This window comes from Mobula hypostoma, chromosome 3, assembly GCF_963921235.1.
Source record: "Mobula hypostoma chromosome 3, sMobHyp1.1, whole genome shotgun sequence".
NCBI lineage: Eukaryota > Metazoa > Chordata > Chondrichthyes > Myliobatiformes > Myliobatidae > Mobula > Mobula hypostoma.
This window is the reverse complement of record NC_086099.1, coordinates 144,595,024-144,619,526: the sequence shown is the minus strand read 5'-3', so window position 1 is coordinate 144,619,526 and position 24,503 is coordinate 144,595,024. Positions and strand designations below refer to the sequence as shown.

Here is a 24,503-nt window from a genome sequence, read left to right as displayed (position 1 = left end):
CGATATCTCTCATCAGCCAGGATTTCCTGAACTTGGTAAATCTACCCTTCAACCCACCGTGAACATATTGTCCCTAGACTCTTGATATGACCCTGTTGAAAGCCTCCCACTTGCCAACTGTTCCTTTACCTTTAAATAGAATCTCCTATTCGACCCCATCTAGATACTGCCCTCGAAACTGGCCCTGTTCCAGTTCAGGAATTTAACATGTGGACCCGTTCTATCTTTTTTCCAAAACTATTTCAAAACTAAAAGAATTGTGATCACTGGACCTAAAGTGTTCCCCAAATGTTAGTGCAGTTACTTAGCCTACCTTGTTCCCAAACAGGAGGTACAACATTGTTCATTCCTGAGTAGTAGGTTCCTCTATATAATGTGTGACATCACCAACTGGAACACAGCACAAAAATTTTCCCTCCACACCCTTTGGACTCTGGATGGCCAGTCAATACTGGGAAAATTGAAATCTCCCACGAGCACTACTCTACTTTTCTCATAACTACATGCAATTTATTGATACACCTACTCCTCTAGTTCCTACTGACTACTGGGGGGTCCATTATATAACCTTCCAAAGTGACCATTCCTTCTTATTTCTAAGTGCTACCCAAATGGTCCTTCCTAGCGTGTCGCACCAGACAGTCAGCCATTCTTGTCTGGCACGTAGTGTCAGGATTGGTCTCCTTTCAGATTAACCGGGTCACGATATGAACGTTCCTGACTCGACCTTTGTTTTTTATGAGGCCGAGTGGCTAGCTCGACGCTCAACCCGGCATGGATGGAAAGCGTGCTCGGGAAGTGGCCTGACTTGCATTCGAACTCAGGAGCCTTCGCTCTGAACTCCGGTGCTGATGCCACTGCACCACCAGTCGGCCATACCCAAATGGTATTGCTAGATAATCTCAAGAATATAGTCTCTAAGAACTGCTGCTATGTCCTCTTTATTAAAAAGGCAACACCCCCTCCACTCCTACCTGTTGTTTCAATATCTGAAAACATTGAGTTGCTCATCTGTAATATCCCAGTCCCTAGGGACAATTCACACCCTCAGGTTGTCTGCTTATCTGTTAAAGTACATACATTGACACAGATGTGATTTAAAGCATGGCTGCTATCTGTCCTGTTACTGTAAACATGGCTACACTGATCGCTAGGCTTATGCTCTTTGGTTGCTGCACATACCTGCCTTCTCAATGATTTCACTCTCTCAAGTCCTACCCCCAGCTAATGTAGGTTAAACCCTCCCCGGTCACAAAAGCAAATTTAACTGCTGGAATATTGATCCCCCTCTGGTTCACATGCAATCCATCTATCTTGCACAGGTCTCGTACCTGTCCATCTACCTACGTGGCTACCGCCCTTTAAGTTCCAAGAGCCTGAAATTTACTAGAAAATCCTCTGTGAGTTCGTTAATCAAATATAACCATTTACATATTTTTATTTTACAAATGATGGTAGTTTTCAAATTATCTACTGTATATTTTTCTTAAGATTCAATTCCTTTGTCCCAGACTAATACCTCTAAATTTCCACAATACCAGTGTTAGGCTGATAGTACTTGTCTGATTTATCTTACACTCCTTTCTGAACAAAAAAAATCTAGCAACTGCAACCCACCAATCTGCTGGCATTATGGTCATACAGAAATTTTCACCCTTGCTTCCCTCAACAAACTAGAATGGATTCTACCTGGGCAAGTACACTTGGAGAACAGGTCAAGTAATAAGAACTATGAAATTCTAGAACATATGCAGATAAGCTTTTCTTTACAACAATTATCCAAATTTGCTCAACAAGCAACGTCAAATTTAACCAATTTTTCACTGTATGAACAAGTCTAGATACCCCCATGGGAAAAGACATCCCAATGATGGCTAAATGCCATAATTGCAGAATGATTTGTTCCATTCCTCAGAACCACAAAAAGAAGCAACAGCAGCACACCACATCCTCCCTCTTTGTTTCAAGATAATGCTGCATTTGCAATCTAAATGCCAAATAAACTTACCACAGGTTAATGAGGACGGGAAGGGGGAAGAGGAGACACGCTGTGATATTAGGGGATTAGTTAGTTAGGGGAATAGGCAGAAGGTTCTGTGGGTGAGAATGAGATTCCTGGATGGTAGATTGCATCCTGGGTGTCAGGGTCCAGGATAACTTGGATCAAATCCTCAGCATTCTTAAATGGGAGGGTGTTATAGTCCATGTAGGTATCAATGACATGGGTAGGATGAATGGCGAGATTCTGCAAAAGGAGCTCAAGGAGTTAGGTGCTAAGTTAAAGACCAGGGCCTCCAGGGTTGTGATCTTAGGATTGCTACCAGTGCCACGTGCTAGTGAGGCAAAAACTAGGAAGACTATACAGTTTAATGCGTGGCTAAGGAGTTAGTGTAGGGGGGAGGCCATAAGATTTTTGGAATTCTTGCGAAGGTAGGACCTGTACAAAAGGGATGGTTTGTACCTGAACTAGAGGGGGGCTAATATCCTAGCGGGAAGGTTAGTTAAAGTTGCACAGTGGGTTTTAAACTAGAGTTGCAATGAGATGGGAACCAGAGAGCCAGAACAGTTAGTGGAAAGGTTGTGGAGGCTGTTGTTGGTAAGACCACAGACAAAGTTAGGAATCAAAAGGTTGAGCATGGTACGATAAAATCGAAAAGAGTGAATACAGGACTGAAGGTGTTATATCTGAATGCACGCAGTTACGGAATAAGGTCGATGAACTTGCAGCAGAGTTGAAGATTGGCAGGTATGATGTTGTAGGGATCATGGAATCACGGCTGAAAGATTATAGCTGCAAGCTTAACCTCTAAGGATACACATTGTGTTGAACGGATAATCAGGAAGGCAGAGGGGGTGGCGTTGCTCTGTTGGTAAAAAACGAACTCTTATCATTAGAAAGAGGTGACATAGGGTCAGAAGGTGTTGAATCACTGTGGATAGAGCTAAGGAACTACAAGGGCAAAAGGACCTTGATGGGAGTTGTATACAGACCTCCAAACGGTAGTAAGGATATGGCCTACAAATTACAATGGGAGATAGAAAATGCATGCCAAAAGGGCAATGCTACAATAGTCATGGGAGACTTCAACATGCAGGTAGATTGGGAAAATCAGGTTAGTGCTGGATTGCAGGAGGGAGAATTTCTAGTGTCTACGAGATAGCCTTTTAGAGCAGCTTGTGGATGAGCCCACTGGAGGATCACCTATTTTAGATTGGGTGTTTAGTCCGTGAGCCAGGACCCCAAATTTGGGCCACCGGTACCATCTGTGGGGAATAATTCTTATACTGATTTTTGGCAGGGTATACACCCCTAGTGCTAGAAAATATGTGATAGCTTTGCAACGGTGGTAGCTTTCTGTGTGTTATCACTCGATTTATAACCCCATGCCAAAACACAATTTTCAAAACTATACATAGCACAGAATAAAGCATTCTACTTCAAACTGATGGTTCTCTCTTATTATTGATGCTTTGACTTTGAAAATTGGTGAGAATATAGCTCAGACTATATGTTTTTCAAAAAAGTTGTTAAAATTAGCATCTCTACAAATGTTATCTATTACTGGCAGTGACAACGCAGTGACTATACATTACATAAGATGTACTTCTGTATTCATGTTCCGCTTCACATTTATATCTCATATATCACCATTTATATATACATTTATATCACGTGACCAAGTGGTTAAGGCATTGGACTAGCGACCTGAAGGTCGTGAGTTCGAACCCCAGCCGAGGCAATCTGTTGTGTCCTTGAGCAAAACACTTAATCACACATTGCTCTGCGACAACACTGGTGCCAAGCTATATGGGTCCTAATGCCCTTCCCTTGGACAACATTGGTGTCCTGGAGAGGGGAGACTTGCAGCATGGGCAACTGCTGGTCTTCCATACAACCTTGCCCAAGCCTGCGCCTTGAAGAGTGAAGACTTTCCAGGCACAGATCCATGGTCTCACAAGACTAACAGATGCCTTATATATCACCTTTGCAGCAGGTGCTTTTTCCACCAGCAATGTTAATGTGATTTTTTTCTGTTTCAGGTACTGTGGTGGTGGGATAGCCCTGCACAATAGAGGAGAGGGAAGAGTAGAGTAGATTTAGATCTGGAGTAGCTGAATCACTTTGCTTCAGAATGGAGAGCCATAAGCACAAAGAATCTATTAAGAAGCAGTGTATCATACACCAAAAAACATCAAAAGAAGATGATGACCATTTAGTTAGTCCTCAAGACTATGAATCCTGGAAAACATTACTTGAAGCAGCCAAAGTGAGAAACTATGCCCCTATTTTAGACGTTGCTAAAGAACTTGGAGAAAAAGAGATCCAAAGAATCTACTATCACCGAAAATGACGAAGCCTCTTCACCATGAAGAGAGACTTAAGAGACTCTGAAAAGGAAAGCCAAGGAAAGCATTACTGATGAAGCTGGTGAGAATACCTGTACATCAAAAAGGCCAAGTAGGAGATCTTCATCAGAAGCAAGGGTGTAAGATCAAATCAGCATTTTTTGTAATAAAGTGAAATTTCTGAATGGCTTCAAGTCACCTAAAAAGCTTACACAAGCTGTACAACTCAGAGCTGACCAAACACTACAGGAATGTGCAACCCAAAAGGAAGATGAAAAGATTCTAGCAGTAACAAGCAGAGACATAGTTGCTGCAGAAGCCCACTATCATATTTCAGGCTATAAGGATTATACCAGAATCAAGAAAAAGGAACCTGAGTACAAAGAGAAAGATGATGAAGCAGATGGTGATGAACTGTATAAAAGAATTGAAAGGGAAGCCTATAAAGACCTTCTCAAGTATATCAGAACTGATATCATACCCAACAAGATGATTGTACAAGTCACTTCTTTGGTCACGAAACTTGAATCTTTCATGCTATCTGGTGGAGTTATACTCCTGCAAGATTCTACAAGAAAGCACATTCGTAGGAAACTGGAATCTGAGCTGGGCAATTCAGCAGCTATATTTCCAGATGACAAAGGAAAATTGTTAATGGTTCCTGAAAGTGTATCATTAAGGGACATTGCCCTGGAAAATCAAACTCTACAGAGGGAACACAAAGTTTGGAGGGCCAAGGCAACCAATTTCAACAAGATCATAGATCAAACTTCATCACATATCTGGCCCTGTCCACACCAGAAGGATCGCTGAGAAAGACAAATAAAGCTACTTTAGCCACAACCTTGCAGAAAAATGTAGCAGTAGAACAGCAACTCCCAGGAAACTCTGCTACAGTGGTTGATGGAATGAACTTGGTCCAAAGAGTGAAAGGTGATCAAGTTACTTTCAGAGATGTTGCCACAACAATTCTGGGTATGGCTCTGAGGGAAGGCAGTCAGAGTAGCAGAATAGATGTTGTGTTCAACACATACAAGGAGAACTCTATCAAGAATTGTGTCAGATCTGTATGGGGTGAAGAAACTGGTCATGAGTTGCAAGGTATCACAGGCACACAGATGGTGAGGCAGTGGAGGAGCCTCCTGACCAAAGTCAATAACAAAAATAGTCTCATTAGTTTCATAGTCCATGAATGGAGGAAGGCAGAGTGCAGAGCAAAGCTACAGGAGAAGATTCTGTATGCAACTGTGAATGATCAATGTTAGACAATCAAGACAGTGAGGAGGTGTCAGCTCTTCAGTATCAACAAGAAGCAGATGGCCGCCTACTTCTCCATGCGGCCCATGCAACAAGAGAGGGATACCAATCTGTAGTGATCTACTCAGAAGACACAGATGTCTTTATCATGTCTTTAGCATTTTGTGACAAGATTGAGGCCCCATTGTTCCAGAAGTGTGGCACCAGAACCCATACAAGGCTTGTAGACATCAGGAAGGTTGCTGCCACTGTTGGCATAGAGGTTTGCAGGGCTCTCATCGGGTTGCACACATATACAGGATGTGACACTGTAAGCGCTTTTGCAGGCAAAGGAAAGACAAGTGCCCTAAAACTTCTGACCAGCAACAGGGAAACTCAGGACACATTCTTAGAGTTGGGTCAGGAATGGGACCTCTCCCCAGAACTGATGGACAAACTGGAGGCATTTATATGTCTCCTGTATGCCCCAAAAGCATCGACCGCCAAGGTCAATGAGCTCAGGTATCACCTTTTCTGTGCCAAAAAAGGTGAAATCGAAAGTCATCAACTCCCACCATACAAGGACTGCTTAACAAAACATGCACAGCAAGCCAACTACCAGGCTGGTATGTGATGTCTGGAGAAGGATCCACAAGTGCCGAGCCCTGTTGGCAGAGGATGGAAGATGGAGAGAGAAGAGGAAGCTGAACAGTCGGTGGTGCACTGGATGGAAGGCCAGCCAGCACCCCATACCATCCTGGATCTACTGGCCTGTAACTGTCCAAATAAATGTTCACTCCCAAGATGTATGTGTGTTGCAAATGGCCTCAGGTGTACTGACATGTGTAGACTGGCAGACTGTGAGAACCAGGCATCCGCCTCAGAGAGTGTGGAAAGTTCAGATGAAGATGTGGAAGGCGGGGAAGACTTGGAAAATTATTATGATGATTAATAGGTTATGAAAGTATGGAAAACAAAGTATGGAAAGCAGTTTTTGATTAAATATGAGTGGTGATTGATAAGTTCGTGGCCTAAGGTAGAAGGAGTCAATTTTAGAAAACCTACAACAAACATACATCAAAGTTGCTGGTGAACGCAGCAGGCCAGGCAGCATCTATAGGAAGAGGTGCAGTCGACGTTTCAGGCCGCGACCCTTCGTCAGGACTAACTAAAGGAAGAGTGAGTAAGGGATTTGAAAGTTGGAGGGGGAGGGGGAGATCCAAAATGATAGGAGAAGACAGGAGGAGGAGGGATAGAGCCGAGAGCTGGACAGGTGATAGGCAAAAGGGGATACGAGAGGATCATGGGACAGGAGGTCCAGGAAGAAAGACAAAGGGGGGGGTGACCCAGAGGATGGGCAAGAGGTATATTCAGAGGGACAGAGGGAGAAAAAGGAGAGTGAGAGAAAGAATGTGTGCATAAAAATGAGTAACAGATGGGGTACGAGGGGGAGGTGGAGCCTTAGCGGAAGATAGAGAAGTCGATGTTCATGCCATCAGGTTGGAGGCTACCCAGACGGAATATAAGGTGTTGTTCCTCCAACCTGAGTGTGGCTTCATCTTTACAGTAGAGGAGGCCGTGGATAGACATGTCAGAATGGGAATGGGATGTGGAATTAAAATGTGTGGCCACTGGGAGATCCTGCTTTCTCTGGCGGACAGAGCGTAGATATTCAGCAAAGCGGTCTCCCAGTCTGCGTCGGATCTTGCCAATATATAAAAGGCCACATCGGGAGCACCGGACGCAGTATATCACCCCAGTCGACTCACAGGTGAAGTGATGCCTCACCTGGAAGGACTGTTTGGGGCCCTGAATGGTGGTAAGGGAGGAAGTGTAAGGGCATGTGTAGCACTTGTTCCACTTACACGGATAAGTGCCAGGAGGGAGATCAGTGGGGAGGGATGGGGGGGACGAATGGACAAGGGAGTTGTGTAGGGAGCGATCCCTGCGGAATGCAGGGGGGGGGAGGGAAAGATGTGCTTAGTGGTGGGATCCCGTTGGAGGTGGCGGAAGTTACGGAGAATAATATGTTGGACCCGGAGGCTGGTGGGGTGGTAGGTGAGGACCAGGGGAACCCTATTCCTAGTGGGGTGGTGGGAGGATGGAGTGAGAGCAGATATACGTGAAATGGGGGAGATGCGTTTAAGAGCAGAGTTGATAGTGGAGGAAGGGAAGCCCCTTTCTTTAAAAAAGGAAGACATCTCCCTCGTCCTAGAATGAAAAGCCTCATCCTGAGAGCAGATGCGGCGGAGACAGAGGAATTGCGAGAAGGGGATGGCGTTTTTGCATGAGACAGGGTGAGAAGAGGAATAGTCCAGATAGCTGTGAGAGTCAGTAGGCTTATCATAGACATCAGTGGATAAGCTGTCTCCAGAGACAGAGACAGAAAGATCTAGAAAGGGGAGGGAGGTGTCGGAAATGGACCAGGTAAACTTGAGGGCAGGGTGAAAGTTGGAGGCAAAGTTAATAAAGTCAACGAGTTCTGCATGCGTGCAGGAAGCAGCGCCAATGCAGTCGTCGATCTAGCGAAGGAAAAGTGGGGGACAGATACCAGAATAGGCACGGAACATAGATTGTTCCACAAACCCAACAAAAAGGCAGGCATAGCTAGGTGCCCATAGCTACACCTTTAGTTTGGAGGAAGTGGGAGGAGCCAAAGGAGAAATTATTAAGAGTAAGGACTAATTCCGCTAGACGGAGCAGAGTGGTGGTAGAGGGGAACTGATTAGGTCTGGAATCCAAAAAGAAGCGTAGAGCTTTGAGACCTTCCTGATGGGGGATGGAAGTATATAAGGACTGGACATCCATGGTGAAAATAAAGCGGTGGGGGCCAGGGAACTTAAAATCATCGAAAAGTTTAAGAGCGTGAGAAGTGTCACGAACATAGGTCGGAAGGGATTGAACAAGGGGTGATAAAACCGTGTCGAGGTATGCAGAAACGAGTTCGGTGGGGCAGGAGCAAGCTGAGACAATAGGTCGGCCAGGACAGGCAGGTTTGTGGATCTTGGGTGGGAGGTAGAAACGGGAAGTGCAGGGTGTGGGAACTATAAGGTTGGTAGCAGTGGATGGGAGATCCCCTGAGCGGATAAAGTCGGTGATGGTGTGGGAGACAATGGCCTGGTGCTCCTTAGTGGGGTCACGATCGAGGGGTAAATAAGAGGAGGTATCCGCGAGTTGTCGCTGTGCCTCGGTAAGGTAGAGGTCAGTACGCCAGACTACAACAGCACCCCCCTTATCGGCGGGTTTAATAATAAGGTTAGGATTAGTGCAGAGGGAGTGGAGAGCAGAGCGTTCCGAAGGAGTGAGGTTGGAATGGGGACAAGGTGCGGTGAAGACGAGACGGTTGATGTCCCGTCGGCAGTTAGCAATAAAGAGATCCAGAGTAGGCAGAAGACCAGAGCGGGGTGTCCATGAAGAAGAGGAGGGTTGAAGACGGGAGAAGGGGTCATCGGTGGGGGTGGAAGAGTCCTTGCCGAAGAAGTAGGCTCGGAGATGGAGACAGCGGAAGAAAAGTTCTGCATCGTGGCGAACACGGAACTCGTTGAGGTGTGGGCAAAGGGGGACAAACGTGAGGCCCTTACTGAGAACAGAGCGTTCTGCCTCCGACAGTTGAAGGTCGGAGGGGATGGTAAAGACCCGGCACGGATGAGAGCTGGGATCAGAGGGGGGAGTGGGGAGGCTGGTGGTGTCAGTGGAGAGGGGAGGGTTGGGGTGAGAGGAAGATGGAGCCTCTGAGGGCCCAGGAGTTGACGGTGGGATCTGAGGAAGACGGGGCTGCGGAGTGGTGGTGGGGGAAGGGGAGACGGGAGTCACAATAGCAGCACATAAAGACCCGGCCCGGAGTTCAAGGCTGGAGTCGCAGTTGGTGGTTGCACAATCACTTCGAATGTGTCCATGGTCGTTGCTGGAGTCCGGGTTTTGAATATGCCCTGAGGTGTTGGAGCCGCCGAGATCAATGGCAGGAGCCGCAATCTGAAGTTCATGCCTGCTAGCGTCAGGGCCGGCAGGCTCTGGAGTCCGTAGATGTAGGATCTCGCGATCTTTGCCTAACATGACAAAGTCAAAAAAACGGCGATTGCAGGCGTGAATCCGACGGAGGATGAAATAACTTTCGAAAACCTAGCACATTTGTTTTTACACATCGTCCCCTCCTACACTTACACATTTAGTCCAGCGGTCGTGGAGCATATGGATCCCTTCTTTGTAGAAGTCGGCACCTTGGACCTCCAGAAAGTGGTTAATTAACTTCAAACTTCCTGCATAATCACTCAAAGAGTTGAACTGCACATGCATGTAACGAGAGCTGTATAACTCATCTCTTTCTACCTTAGGCCAGAAACTTATCAATCACCCCTGCTGTGGACCACTTTCTGGAGTTCCAAAAGACACTTGCGAAAATTGCAAATGTCACTACCAAGAAAGAAGAGAGGCAGAAGATAGGAAACTATAGGCCAGTTAGTCCGACCTCGGTGGTTGGGAAGATGTTGTAGTCAATTATTAAGGATGAGGTCTCAGAGCACTTGAAGGTACATGATAAAACAAGCCATAGAGAAAATCTTGCCTGACAAATCTGTTAGAATTCTTTAAAAAAGTAACAAGCAGGATGGACAAAGGAGAATTGGCTGATGTTGTGTACTTGGATTTTCAGAAGGCCTTTAACAGGGTGCCACACATGAGGCTGCTTAACAAGCTTTGCATGGTATTACGGGAAAGATCTAGCATAGATAAAGCACTGATTCATTGGCAGGAAGCAAAGAGTGGGGCTAAAGAGAGCCTTTCTGACTGGCTGCCAGCGACTAGCGGTGTTCCATGGGGGTCTGTGGTGGTTCTGATTCCTTTTACGTTATACATCAATGATTTGTGTTATACATCAGCTTTTTACTGTTGGACTTCGGCCACATTCCACCGTGATACAACACTTGGTGGCACGGGAGGGCCATCGAACGTGCAGCTCTTCCCATGGAGGGTCAGACACCCTGAGCCAATAGACTGGTCCTGGACTTACTTTCCATCTGGCATAGTTTGCATTTTGGTGTTTGATTGTTGGAGTTTTTTTGTATTGCTATATTTACGCTCTATTCTTGGTTGGTGCGGCTGTAACGAAACCAAATTTTACTCGGGATTAATAAAGTATATCTATCTATCTATCTATTTGGACGATGGACTTGGTGGCTTTGTTGCAAAGTTTGCAGATGATATGAAGATAGGTGGATGGGCATTTCGCTTTGAGGAAGTAGAGGGGCTACAGTAGGACTTAGACAGATTAGGAAAATAGGCAAAGAAATGGCAGATGGAAATCAGTGTCAGGAAGTGTATGGTCATGCACTTTAGTCGAAGAAATGAAAGGGTTGACTATTTTCTAAATGGAGAGAAAATACAATAAGCTGAGACACAAGGAGTCTTGGCAGTCCTTGTGCAGAGTCCCCTAAAGATTAATTTTCAGGTTGAGTCTGTGGTGAGAAAGGCAAATGCAGTGTCAGCATGCATTTCAAAAGGACTAGAATATAAAAGCAAGGATGCAATGTTGAAATTTATAAAGCAATGGTTAGGTTTCACTTGGAGTATTGTGAGCAGGTTTGAGTGCCTAAGAAAGTGCCTAAGTGCAGGTTCTAAGAAAATGATTCCAGGATTGAATGGCTTGTCAGATGAAGAGCATCTGATGACTCTGGGTCTGTATTCACTCAAATTCAAAAGAATGAGGGATGACCTCATTGAAACCTATTGAATGGTGAAAGGCCTTGATAGTGTGGATGTGAAGAGAATGTTTCCTATGAGGGGAGAGTCTAAGATCAGTGGACACAGCCTCAGAATAGAGGGGCGTCCTTTTAGAATGGAGATGACAGGGAATTTCTTTAGCCAGTGGGTGTTGAACCTGTGGAAATCTTTGCCACAGGCAGTTGAGGAGGCTACAAACAGGAGAAAATCTGCAGATGCTGGAAATCCAAGCAACACGCACAAAATGCTGTTTGATGTTTTGGGCAAAAACCCTTCGGCAGGACTGGAGAAAAAATGCTGAGGAGTTTAAACTCATTTTAATTCCACTTCCCATCGCCATTCCAATATGTCCATCCATGGCTTCCTCCACTATCGTGATGAGGCCACATTTAGGTTGGAGGAACAACGCCTTGTATCCCGTTTGGATACAACTTGATGGCACCAACATCAATTTCTCAAACTTCCAGGAATGCCCCCCCAACTGCCCGCCACCCCCCTCAATTTCCCATCCCCCTTTCCCTCTCAGATAGCAGGAATGTGCAAGTTGGTCATATTGTTGCTACTGTATATAGTTAGTAGGTAACTATATAAAGGGAGCAAAATTTCACACAAAGTGTCGAAATCTGCAACTTTTGTCCAAAGTGCTGAGTCAACTGAAATGAAAGTATTGAGCTGGATTTTGCGCAGCAAATGTACTAATGGATACTAGTTTGGTATACAATTCATCAGGGTTACATCAGTGGTAACCAATAAACTTCTCACTCTGATATTGAACATGTTCATGTTAACTGACTCAATAAAAAGTCAGAAACTCCGCTAAAGTACCCCTTCCAAGCCTTCAGCACATATTATCAAAGTCTGGCTTACATTCATTAGAATCACATTAACACTATTTCAAAAGATAGTGAAAATCACAGTGTTGGTACAGTTGTAATGCTCATTTCTCTGTAATGAATATTTGCTCAGCCCGGCAAACAAAGTAAGCTCCAGATCAGGGGTCGGCAACCTTTTTGCCTCTGTGGGCCGGATCACGTATTAATGAGCGGACGGACGGTGGGCCAGATAAATGCCATAAAAAACTTGAAATATGGGAATATCCATTTAAATACATCTAGTTATGTTTTGCCTCAAATTAATGAATAACGCATGCCAGAAAATCATTTGTGCTTAACCAAGGATACCAATTAGTAATCAAAGAACTCAGTTTAGTTGCAATTTATTTCAATCAAGGCATCTTTTGAATCTATTAAAAGGATACAAAGAATCTTTAAACATAAAACGTATGAACATGATGCATTGAATGGTGATAAATTAAGTATAATAAAAAAAGAAAATTTTAATGCAAACAGTCGATAAATCAACGTGAAACTTGATGCTGTTTGTTGCTTGAAAGCTTCTGAATATTGGGTGTCAGACTTGTTGATGCCAAGAGCAAGACATTATCCAGATGGGCATCAGTCAATCTTGTTCTCAAATGGTTCTTGGTGTGTTTCATTTTTGAAAATAATTGCTCACACAGATAAAGTGCTGCCAAACAATGATGCCATCTTTTCTGCATGGTCCACTAAGTTAGGATACTTCCCACTTGGATGAATGTATTTTCCATAGAAGTCAAGCACTAACACATCTTCAGAATGAAATTTCGATCTCAATATGTTGTCACACTGCATCTCAATAAATTCCATTTGAAAAATTTCTGATGCAGTGTCCACTTCCACATCAAATGGAGTAGCAAACAGCTTGAACTCATTTGCATGCAAGGGAAAATCAGCAAAACAAGATGAAAACTCTTTTCTCAATTCTTGGACCTTTGTCTCATTTTCTAGGCAAATGAGACAAACTGGTTTCCCAGCTTGCTCGATGAAGAAGTAGTCTAGTGTCCAACTGTCTTGGAAATTTCGGCACTCAGTGTCTACCTTCCTGCGTTTTGCATTCATTGCCATTGGAATTTTTTTTCTTCGATTTTATTTCGAAACGTCAGTTATTCAACAAGTATCATAGCACATGTAAATAGCTGGATATTTAGCGTGGATTTCTTGTTAAAACACAGTGACGCTGTTTCTGTTTATAAATTTGAACAATCCCATCCGAAAACCTGTACGTGCACGGAGAGTATCTAATACATATTAATAAGGTAGTCTGCCCTCCCGTCATTCATATATACCAGTGTTTGGTTTGGAACAAAACGGAACCTGGGACCAGTGTAACAAGACACCATGCATGTCCATCAGTGTGGTCGCGTGAAACACTCAGAATAAAGAAAAATCACTCGCGGACTGGATAAGCATAGTATTCCAATATTTGCTCGCAGGCCGTGGGTTGCCTACCCCTGCTCTAGAGTCTAGCCAGAAAAAGTGGCTGCCTTTGTTATTGTACCAACATCTACATCAAGATCTTCCAAGGCTGTAGAATGATACTACTAAGGTTATAACAATGCCGCTGAATTTAAGGCTTCAATAAATATCAGGATTTTATTGTAATGAGTCACAGAAGAAAACCATAAGTATTTAAGCACTGTGTACATCAGCATTATTAAAATGTTGTTCTCAGTTAGGATACTTTGGAGCCAGTTGGGTGATTTGTAACCAAACATTCCATATTTAGGAGAAGCAATTGTTACAAGATCTTTCACTCATGCATTCAGGTGCAGATCTAAATTAAAATATGCAACCCCCTTCACTACTGCTATGATAGGTCGATGCTACCCTTAATAAAAAAAACACCAGTTTAACTTACAGAGAGGGATGGGTAAAACAATGGGATGGACTGTGATAGGGTGAAGCAAGAGAAGTTGCTGATGAAGGGGGGAGGGGGAAGGGGGTAGAGGGATAGAAGGGAAGTGGGGTAGTGGGTAGCGGGGAAGGGGTAGAGGGGAGGGGCAGAGGGGAATGGGTAGGGGTAAAAGGGAAGGGGGAGGAGGAGGGAGATAATATTTTAATTAGTTGACTTGCAGTAAAACAATTCTAATATAAAGATATAAAACATTTACCTAAAGTTGTTGATTTTGATGCTGATTCCAGAAGTGGTAATCTTTGAACCTAAATTGAGTTTCATTATAATGGTGCAGAAGTCTCAGGAAGGTCAAAATGAGAGTGGGGGATGGAGAACTAAAGTTGTAGAAAGTGGCAACCTGACATTTCCCGATCAAAGATATCCCTTTGTCCTTTCCATTCCTCCTCCACCCTCTCTGCAACATAAAACTAAATTGTTTCTCTCTTTCCCAGTTCTGACAAAGGTCTTCAATCTGAAATGTTAACTCTAATTTCTGACCTGCTAACTGTTTCAAGTATTTTCTGATGTAATCTTTATTTATAAAAAGCATATATGCAGTCAAAGCAGGTATGTGAAATTTTAAGGCATCCGTTAGTCTTGCGAGACCATGGATCTGCGCCTGGAAAGTCTTCGCTCTCCAGAGCGCAGGCCTGGGCAAGGTTGTATGGAAGACCAGCAGTTGCCCATGCTGCAAGTCTCCCCTCTCCACGACACCAATGTTGTCCAAGGGAAGGGCATTAGGATCCATACAGCTTGGCACCAGTGTCATCGCAGAGCAATGTGTGATTAAGTGACTTGCTCAAGGACATACATGTTCCCTCGGCTGGGGCTCGAACTCACGATCTTCAGGTAGCTAGTCCAATGCCTTAACCACTTGGCCATGTGCCAAAATTAAGGTACAGAAATGCTGTGAATAGCAGAACAGGTTCAGAGGGCTACCACTGCTGAAATCAAGGGTTATGGTAATTGCACAGGAAAATAGATGCCAAAGTTTAGAGCTCTATGATTTTATTGATTGACAGATCAGGCTTGATATGCTGTGCGTCCTATACCTGTTTCTTATGTTCATATGTACTGGTATTTGTTCTAGATAATTTATCAGTGAGTACAGTGGATTCTGGTTAATTGGGACACATTAGGGCCAGAACCTTTGGCCCAATTAACCAAAGTTTCATGGAAATAGTTAAAAAGGTATAAAAAAGATGAGTAACTGAGTAACAAATTATGTATTTAAATGAAATAAAGAACAAATTAGAACACTACCAATGCTACTACAGCACTATAAAACTGTGTATTAGTTCCTAATTGTTCTCGCCAAAGGAATTCATCCAGTGGACACTGCAGTGTATGGGGTGTCCAGGGGATGGGTAGCACCTCATATGAAGAGCTTGTTGTGTCCATTCTGGGGCAGCTCACTCACCTTTGGTCCCCATCAGAAACTCAGCTCTCACCTGTGGCTCCAAGTAGCTCCAAGACAGGGACCACACCCCAGTACATCGCTTCAACAGGCGGGCTAAAACAGGTGGGTGTAACCAGAAGACCTCATTGCTGGTGAAATAGAAACATGCCTGTCCTAGTATTTAAAGTCAATTCCGGCAGACTGGGCAGATGAGATCAACACTGAGATCCAAAGGCCCAAATGGGAGTTGTATGGTGCTTCATGAAGAGCAAAAAGCATGATGAAGCACAGAAGAAGTCATGGTTATGTACTGCAACCAAGGAAGACCGCAGTTTATGACAACTGCTCGTACCATTGGACCTGGACTTCCGAGGTTGCGAGTGGAACTGTCCCAGGGCAATGCCCTTTCCATTTTAAAAATAAAAAAAATTAGCATAGTCACATAATGTAGATAAAGGACTGCTTTCGTATAATATTTTCAATGATTGCATCCTCACAAATCTTCATTTTCATTGTAACATTCAAGGTGATTGATTCAAATTCTGAACTGAATTGTTTCCATTCACATTCCTCCAACAAGCAAAGCAGTCCAGGATTACATGCAAGAACATTCAGACATAGGCTGATTAATGAGAAATAACTTTGGTGCCACAAGAATGCCAAGCAAGCATAATCTCCAAAAAGAGTGTTCAACCAAACCATCCTTAATGTTCAATGTCATTACCATGGCTGAGTTCATCACCATCAACATCTGATCCATCACCAATGATCAGAAACCCATCTGGGCTAGCTATATTAATACTATTGCTGTTTGAAGCAGTTCAAGGGCTGGGTATTCTACCGTGAGTGCCTCTCCTCCACACCCAAAACTTTTCCACCATTTACAAGACATAAGTCAGCAATGTGATAGAATACTTTACTCTTGCCTGGATAAGCGCAGCTTCAAAACACGTTGAAGTCTTGACATCATTCAGGATAAAGCAACTCACACAGTAATCTAAATATTAACTTCCTCTGCTACCAACACACAGTAGTTGTGTATCATCCAAAAGATGTACAATTACTTCACTATGTTACTCCAACAGCACCTTCCAAATCAGCACATTCTGCCACTAAAAAGAACGACAACAGATACCGGAAGTAACCCCCCCCCCCCACCCCCAGAATCAGGTTACCTTCCAAGTCATACACCATTCTAATTGGAAATAAACTGTTGTTCATTCCTCAATACCAGATCGAAATCCTGGAACTCCCTACCAACAGTGTATTTTCATCCACAGCAGTGCAGCAGATCCAGACGATGGCTTTCCAACAACTTAAGAGTAGCTATGAATAGTCATGAAGACCTTAAGAGTAGCAATACGTAAAACTTAATAAAATAAATAAATAAATAGGTCAAACAATGCTAACTTGCCAACGATCCTATCACTGCCACTCAGCTTGGATACCAAGAACCTTATCTTGCTCCAGACCTTTTTCTGAAACAGACAGAAGAATTGAATTCCAGCAGTAGATGAAAATTACTTCCCTACATTTCAAAGCTTATGTAGCACATAAGTAAAACAGCTCATTCAACTGACACCTAAATCACCACCATAAAAGTGCAATCACTCCACTATTCATGCGCTGTGGCTAAAGGGTACATCTTCTACAAGACACCTTTTTGACAACACCACCCAGATGTACAAATGCTCCCAGCTGGAGGGTAAAATAGCACCTGCAAGTTCTCCTCCAATAAACTGCCATTTCCTAAGCATCTCTACGTCAAAATATAGAAGCTTCCTGTATTTGGGGACTTTGAGAGTATCATTATGACACAGAATGTTCCACTTAAAAAAAGGTAATTCATTAACTCAAAGCTCGATTATCATTGAAACAAGAGGTTGGGCCATCAGCCCCAGTCCCCCACTCTTTACCAATTGTTCAGCAAATTATTGTCTCTCGTATAAAATCAAGTAGACAGCAGATGTTGGTTATTTGAAACACTGCTTATAACATTTGCTTTTTAAAAGCACTAAGTGATTATGTTACCATCATTCAGTAAATTCTACATCAGGCTGTAAATTCTACATCCTCATCACTCTGTGGGTAAAAAAAATCTCACATTCCATTTAAGCAACACACAGCAAATGCTAACATGAGGAAATCTGCAGATGCTGGAAATTCAAGCAACACACACAAAAAATGCTGGTAGGCCAGGTAGCATCTATAGGAAGAGGTACAGTCGACGTTTCGGGCCGAGACCCTTCGTCAGGACTAACTGAAAGAAGAGATAGTAAGAGATTTGAAAGTAGGAGGGGGAGGGGGAGATCCGAAATGATAGGAGAAGACAGGAGGGGGAGGGATGGAGCTAAGAGCTGGAAAGTTGATTGGCAAAAGCGATACCAGGCTGAAGAAGGGAGAGGATCATGGGATGGGAGGCCCAGAGAGAAAGAAGGGGGGAGGGGAGCATCAGAGGAAGATATAGTGAGAGGGACAGAGGGAGAAAAAAGAGAGCAAAAGAAAGGAGAAAAAAATTTAAAAATAATAAATAACTAAATAAGGGAAGGAGTAAGAAGGGGAGGAGGAGTATTGACAGAAATTAGAGAGTGTCAATGTTCATGCCATCAGGTTGGAGGCTACCTAGATGGAATATATGGTGTTGTTCCTCCAACCTAAGTGTGGCTTCATCTTGACAGTAGAGGAGGCCATGGATGGACATATCAGAATGGGAATCGGACGTGGAATTAAAATGTGTTTGCCAATCAACTTTCCAACTCTTAGCTCCATCCCTCCCCCTCCTGTCTTCTCCTATCATTTTGGATTTTCCCCCTGCCCCTCCCCCTCCCACTTCCAAATCTCTTACTATCTCTTCTTTCAGTTAGTCCTGATGAAGGGTCTCAGCCCAAAACATCGACTGTACCCCTTCTTATAGATACTGCCTGGCCTGCTGCGTTCCACCAGCATCTTTTGTGTGTTGCTTGAATTTCCAGCATCTGCAGATTTCCTGATGTTCACGTTCCATTTAAATATTTTGCCCCAAATTTTGTAATGCTATTCCTGATCTTTAAACCATCTAGTAATGGAGAAAAATTTCCTTTGTTTATCTTTTCTAACCCAATCAAGATCTTGCACCCCCTCCCAACATTCCTTAGCTCCAAGGCAAACAACCTCTCAGTTCTCCAATTTAATCCTGAGGTGGAAATTCCTCAATCCTAAAACCATTCTAGTAAATGCTTTTTGTTATCTCTGGTGGACTTCCACATCATTCCTATTGTGCCTTGACTAGAACTGGATACATTACTCCATTCAAAACCAGAAAACATAAATTCCGTGCAACTTCCATGCTCTTGTACTTGGCTTGTTTACAAATTCTTAGATCTCATATGCTTCAATAGCCATTCTTCAAACATCCCCTTCAACCTTCAAGCATTTTTGAACATACAAACATTCAACCTAAGCAACACACATCAAAGTTGCTGGTGAATGCAGCAGGCCAGGCAGCATCTATAGGAAGAGGTACATTCGATGTTTCGGGCAGAGACCCTTCGTCAGGACAAACTGAAAGAAGAGCTAGTAAGAGATTTGAAAGTGGGAGGGGGAGGGGAGGGGGAGATCCAAAATGATAGGAGAAGACAGGAAGAGGACAGATGGAGCCAAGAGCTGGACAGTTGATTGGCAAAAGGGATATGAGAGGATCATGGGACAGGAGGCCCAGGGAGAAGGAAAAGGGGGAGGGGGGGAACCCATTGGATGGGCAAGTGGTATAGTCAGAGGGATAGAGGGAGAAAAAGGAGAGAGAGAGAGAGAGAGAGAGAGAAAGAATGTGTATATAAATAAATAACGGATGGGGTACAAGGGGGAGGTCGGGCATTTTCCCCCCCCCGCCCCCTTTTCCTTCTCCCTGGGCCTCCTGGCCCATGATCCTCTCATATCCCTTTTGCCAATCACCTGTCCAGCTCTTGGCTCCATCCCTCCCCCTCCTGTCTTCTCCTATCATTTTGGATCTCCCCCTCCCCCCCCACTTTCAAATCTCTTACTAGCTCTTCCTTCAGTTAGTCCTGACGAAGGGTCTCGGCCCAAAACGTCGACTGTACCTCTTCCTAGAGATGCTGCCTGGCCTGCTGCGTTCACCAGCAACTTTGATGTGTGCTCCGTAAAATTAATTTTTGTATTTTCCATCATGGCTCATATAACTGCTGGGTTGTAAAGCGCAAACTAACTTGTTACCATTGTGCTAGCTAGACACAATTTTTTCCAAATTCAAAAGCCCAAGGTTCATCCTCTTGTAGACTTACTGTAGAATAGCCTGGAAATAGAACCTTTGCACCATAATCTGTATGCCAACATCTGTTGATACTCATCCCCTATCTCAACACTTGATTCATAGTCTTCAGTACCACACAAATCATGGCATTTCAACTCATGCATGTCTTAATGCTTATTAAACACTGTAGAATCTATTTTGGACTCAACACATTGATGGAATCATGAAGAAGGCACACCAGCAGCTCTACTTTATTAGGAACTTGAAGAGATTTGGTATGTGAGTAAAGACTCTTGCAAATTTCTACAGATATACCATGACTGGTTGCATCACAGCCTGTTATGGAGCCTCTAATGCACAGGACTGTAAGAGGCTGCAGAGGATTAGACATTCAGCCAGCTCCATTATAGGCATAACTCTTTCTACCATCAAGGACATCTTCAAGAAGTGGTGCCTCAAAACGATGGCATCCATTACTAAGGACGCTCACCATCTGAGACGTGCTCTCTTCTCATTACTAACATGAGGGAGGAGGTAAATGATCCTGAAGACCTTCATTCAATCATTTAGGAACAGCTCCTCTCCTCCACCATCATATTTCTCAATAGTCCACGAACCCACGGACACTACCTTATTATTCCTTTTTCACTCTATTTATTTATTTTCGCAATTTATAGATTTTTACGTATTTGCGCTGCACTGCTGCCACAAATTTCATATCATGTGTCAGTGATAACAAATCTGATGCTGATTCTGATCTGCCACTAGTTTATTGCTAATTTCATCTATTTCTCTGAGTAAAAAAAATAATGTTCCCTCAAATCTCCGAGCTCTTGCCTTAAATCTATGCATCCTGGTTATAGACACATTTGCTAAGAGGAAAAGTGTGTCAAAGTCTACCCTATCAGTGGCTCTGATAATTTTTTGTACTTCAGTTAGACCTCTTTTCAACTTTCTTTCCTCCAAGGAAAACAAACCCATCCACTCCAGTTCTTATAGCTGAGGTATTACATTGGTCATAGAGTCATAGAAAAGGTCAGCATAGAAACAGGCCTTTCAGCCCATCTAATCTGTGCCGAACCATTTACACTGCCTACTCCCATTGACCTGCACCAGGACCACAGTCCTCCATACCCCGACTGTCCATGTACCTGTCCAAACTTTCCTTAAATGTTCAAATCGAGCTTGCATGCAATCTAGGAGATGCTCCCTGGCCTGCTGCGTTCACCAGCAACTTTGATGTGTGTTGCTTGAATTTCCAGCGTCTGCAGAATTCCTCGTGTTTGCGAAATTAATTTTACATCTGATAATATGGACCCTACCTACTCTGAAACATGTAAAATTAGTAATGAGGTTGCATCTAGTTTCTGTGGTAATATGAGAAAAATGTATTAAATTCAGCTCCAACTCGAGACAAAATCCATGTAGCTTCAACTGAGACTAAATCAGAACCAGTTATGGATTTTATTTTTTGTGAAATAATGTTATCATACTATGCATAATAATATAATTATTTTAAATTTAATATCAAGTAATAGTTAACTCATATTCAGTAAGCTACATTGCGTTTGGGATTTTAAAATTTATTCGAAGTTACATATATACCTACAGAATCCAACCAAATCATTATGCAAAATACAATTCATAGTCCACTATAATCACTATGAAATAAGGTAACTAAATAAATAGCCAAAATATATACACTAGTATCAATTAAAAACGCCTTTTCTGTGTTGATCCTGAACTTCCTCAAAGTTATTTAAAGATAAAACGCTTTCACGTCATGACGAGCACACAATCAATTTCCACATGTTTAGCTACCAAGATCAATAAGTTGTACTCGTAAGTAAAAAAAATCCTAGTGGTAGATGATATATTGATAAAACAATGAAAATAAATTTCTAATAAAATACCTTCCTTTTAATTTTAACTTCACTGGTGAGTCTTTCATACAGTGGATTCAGGCAGACTTGCCAACAGTATGGTCAGTTTTCATACAACTCCGGGGAAAATACAGATTTTCGTATATGGGTAACCAAAACAAGGCTTTGCTCCTTTCTACCTGAATGTCCTGAATAACAGATCATAAGTCTAGGTGTTCCTTCTATCAACTAAAGTGCTAACAGTATGTACCTAAGCGAACAACAATTCACTGATGAGATGCCCCTGGCAACACAATGAAGGGGGATGGACACAACTCCGTAGTAATCCGGCAAGCAGCACCAGGACAACTTCCATTCCCTCCGAGGACAGCTACCGACCCACTGTGGGATCTGACTCCACCCTGCGGTGAATGGCGCAGTGACCCCCGCGAGGAGCCAGGGTCTGGGACCTGGGGCCTGGTAACCGTTCCCCGCCGCAGTCGCCTCACCTCCGCTCCAGCACCTGGACGATTCGCTGCTTCATCCACCTGACGTCTCGCGGCGCGTTGTCGTCGAACGACATGAAGACCACATGGCAGTTGTTGGGCAGTGCGTGGACCAGGGGGGCGAGCGCCGAATCGGAGGCCCACATGCACTCCAGGAAACCCGATTTGTTGGTGAAGGCGTGGAAGATGAGCGACGCCGGGCTGTGTTGCTGGCTCGGCGGGAAGGTCAGTGGCCCGTCCAGCGTGTCGACCGTGAAGTGTGGCGCACTCATGCCGGGCTCCGGCTGCCAGTCGTGCCGCAAGCCGAGCCCCAAGGCTAGGCTGTCGCCAGCTCGGGAGCCCGAGTCCACGTCGGCCGGCGGCAGGACCAGATCGTAGTTCGAGCCCAGTACCATCCGCTGCTTCAGCTGCCATAGATTCTCGCAGCTCGCCCCATCGGATCTATGGCAGGGCCTCGGCGGGGGTACAGACCCTTTGCTCGATAGGCCGAGGCAAATGCCGAGGAGCAAAACAAGCCCGCAGCCCCTGACTACGGCACCGAATCGCTGGCGCATCGCCCCCGATACCACTGGATTGTCCCTGACAGCGCTCAATGGAATCGAAACACTCCTGCACTGAGCTACCGCCGGCTAGAGAACTGACCTCCTACTGGTTAACGAACACACATTTCTGCTTTTAGTTTCGCTTATCTTATTTTTAGTTTTCAAGTTCCCAAATTGCTGTACAATTCTCAATGTTCAAATGTTATGTTTCCACTGCTGCCAAGGTCAGGGAAACATAAGAGTTGGCATTCACAACCAAGCCAGCTCCATTTCAGGCATCCGAACCTGAGTGTTTTGAGTTAAAAATAATAACTTCAGAGTGTTCATTTTTTAAAAAAAAAGTTCTGTAACTCTGAAAAGTAAAAAGGAGATTACAGCTGAAGGAATTTTTTTTTTAAAAAGCAGAATATGAGTGTGCGCTAATCCTGAGAAAACCTTATTTTTAACAAAACTGTTTGGAACTTTTATTCTTGAGAGTGGCAAGGACAATATTTCATTATCTTCTTGAACTGTGACCCAGTCACTCAGAAAGTAATCGGATATAGTGGTGTTTCAATACTCATTGTATTTGCTCTTATACTGAGAACCAAGAGATTTTTGCTAAAGAAGCTTTGCTGATGCATACAGTGCATCATGGTACAGCAGACAATATGGTTTGCTGCTGTAATAAACCAACAATGCAGAGATAGAATGTTTAGGTTATGTATGAAGGGAATTGTCAGCTACAGTGTCAACTTGTGCATTGCTGATAGTGGAGTTTATACCATAATAATTTGCCTGTTACATAAATTTAGGAAGTTAATCATAAAATTGCTGGTGCAAAAGGAGGCCATCCATCCATTAATCATTTCCAAATTGAAAGTGAGCTTTTTTACCTAATTCCATTTCACTAATTCTATGGACATGTTAATGTCTAGATCAATCACATTCTCTGTATGCTGTGATAGCCAGACTGGCACACTTACAACATCACTGATGTTTTATCAAACTGTCATAACTTTTCTACTCTTAATACATCATCTGCCCTGGCCAATGAGGATATGTTTTATCACCCTGTCTACCCATGCTGCCACCTTCAGGGATCTTTTGACTTGTACAGCAAAATTCTTAAGTCTTCCCTGCTGTCCTGGTATTAATTATGCATGCCCAAAATGCAGCACTTTGCACTTACTGGAGTTAAATTGTTTGGCCTGACTTCTGAGTTGATCAGTATCTTTCTGTGCCTGAAACTATGCTCCTTACTGTCCAAATATAAGTAATTTGCAATTTGCGTGTCAGCTACAAATTTACTCTTAGCTCAGGTATTGTAAGTGTCAAGTTGCAAAGGGAAACCATTTACTTGCCTTTCATAGACACAAGAGATTGCAGATGCTGAAAATAGTGAAGAAAACACAAAATGCTGAGTTAACTTAGCTAGTCAAGCAGCATCTATGAAGAGAAATAAACAGTTGACATTTTGAAGGGGGCAGGAGCCACAATAAGGAAGTGGGGTGGGGTGGGGGGGGGGAGAAGTACAAGCTGGCACGGATATGTGAGACCAGGTGAGGGGGAAGGGGATGATGTGAGAAGCTTGGAGGTGATAGTGGGAAGCATTGAAAAGAGCAGGACTTGTTTCTTATGAGTTTCACTTGGGCCAATAAAAAGATGAGTTTAATTAGTAACAAGAGAAAATCTGCAAATGCTACAAATTCAAGCAACACACACAAAATGCAGGAGGAACTCAGCAAGCCGGACAACATCTATGGAGAAACATCAACTGCACTCTTTTCCATTGATGTTGTCTGGCTTGCTGTGTTCTGCCAGCATTTTGTTTGTATTGCTAGGTTTAAACAGAGCGTATATTGCAGGAATGGACAGGATTAGTGTGAAAAACTGAGC

The 24,503-nt window shown here is 43.5% G+C and overlaps 1 protein-coding gene across 1 annotated transcript in view; it reads right to left on the bottom strand.

Moving 5' to 3' along the window:
* The window catches only part of si:dkey-256h2.1 (uncharacterized protein LOC337520 homolog), a 203,331-nt gene extending 179,232 nt beyond the window's left edge, over positions 1–24,099 (bottom strand). The window contains exon 1 of the mRNA XM_063043813.1: positions 22,087–24,099. Within this exon, the coding sequence (XP_062899883.1) occupies positions 22,087–22,637 (551 nt within the window). The 5' untranslated portion in view covers positions 22,638–24,099. The remainder of the gene's footprint in view (positions 1–22,086) is intronic.
* Positions 24,100–24,503: the final 404 nt, after the last annotated feature.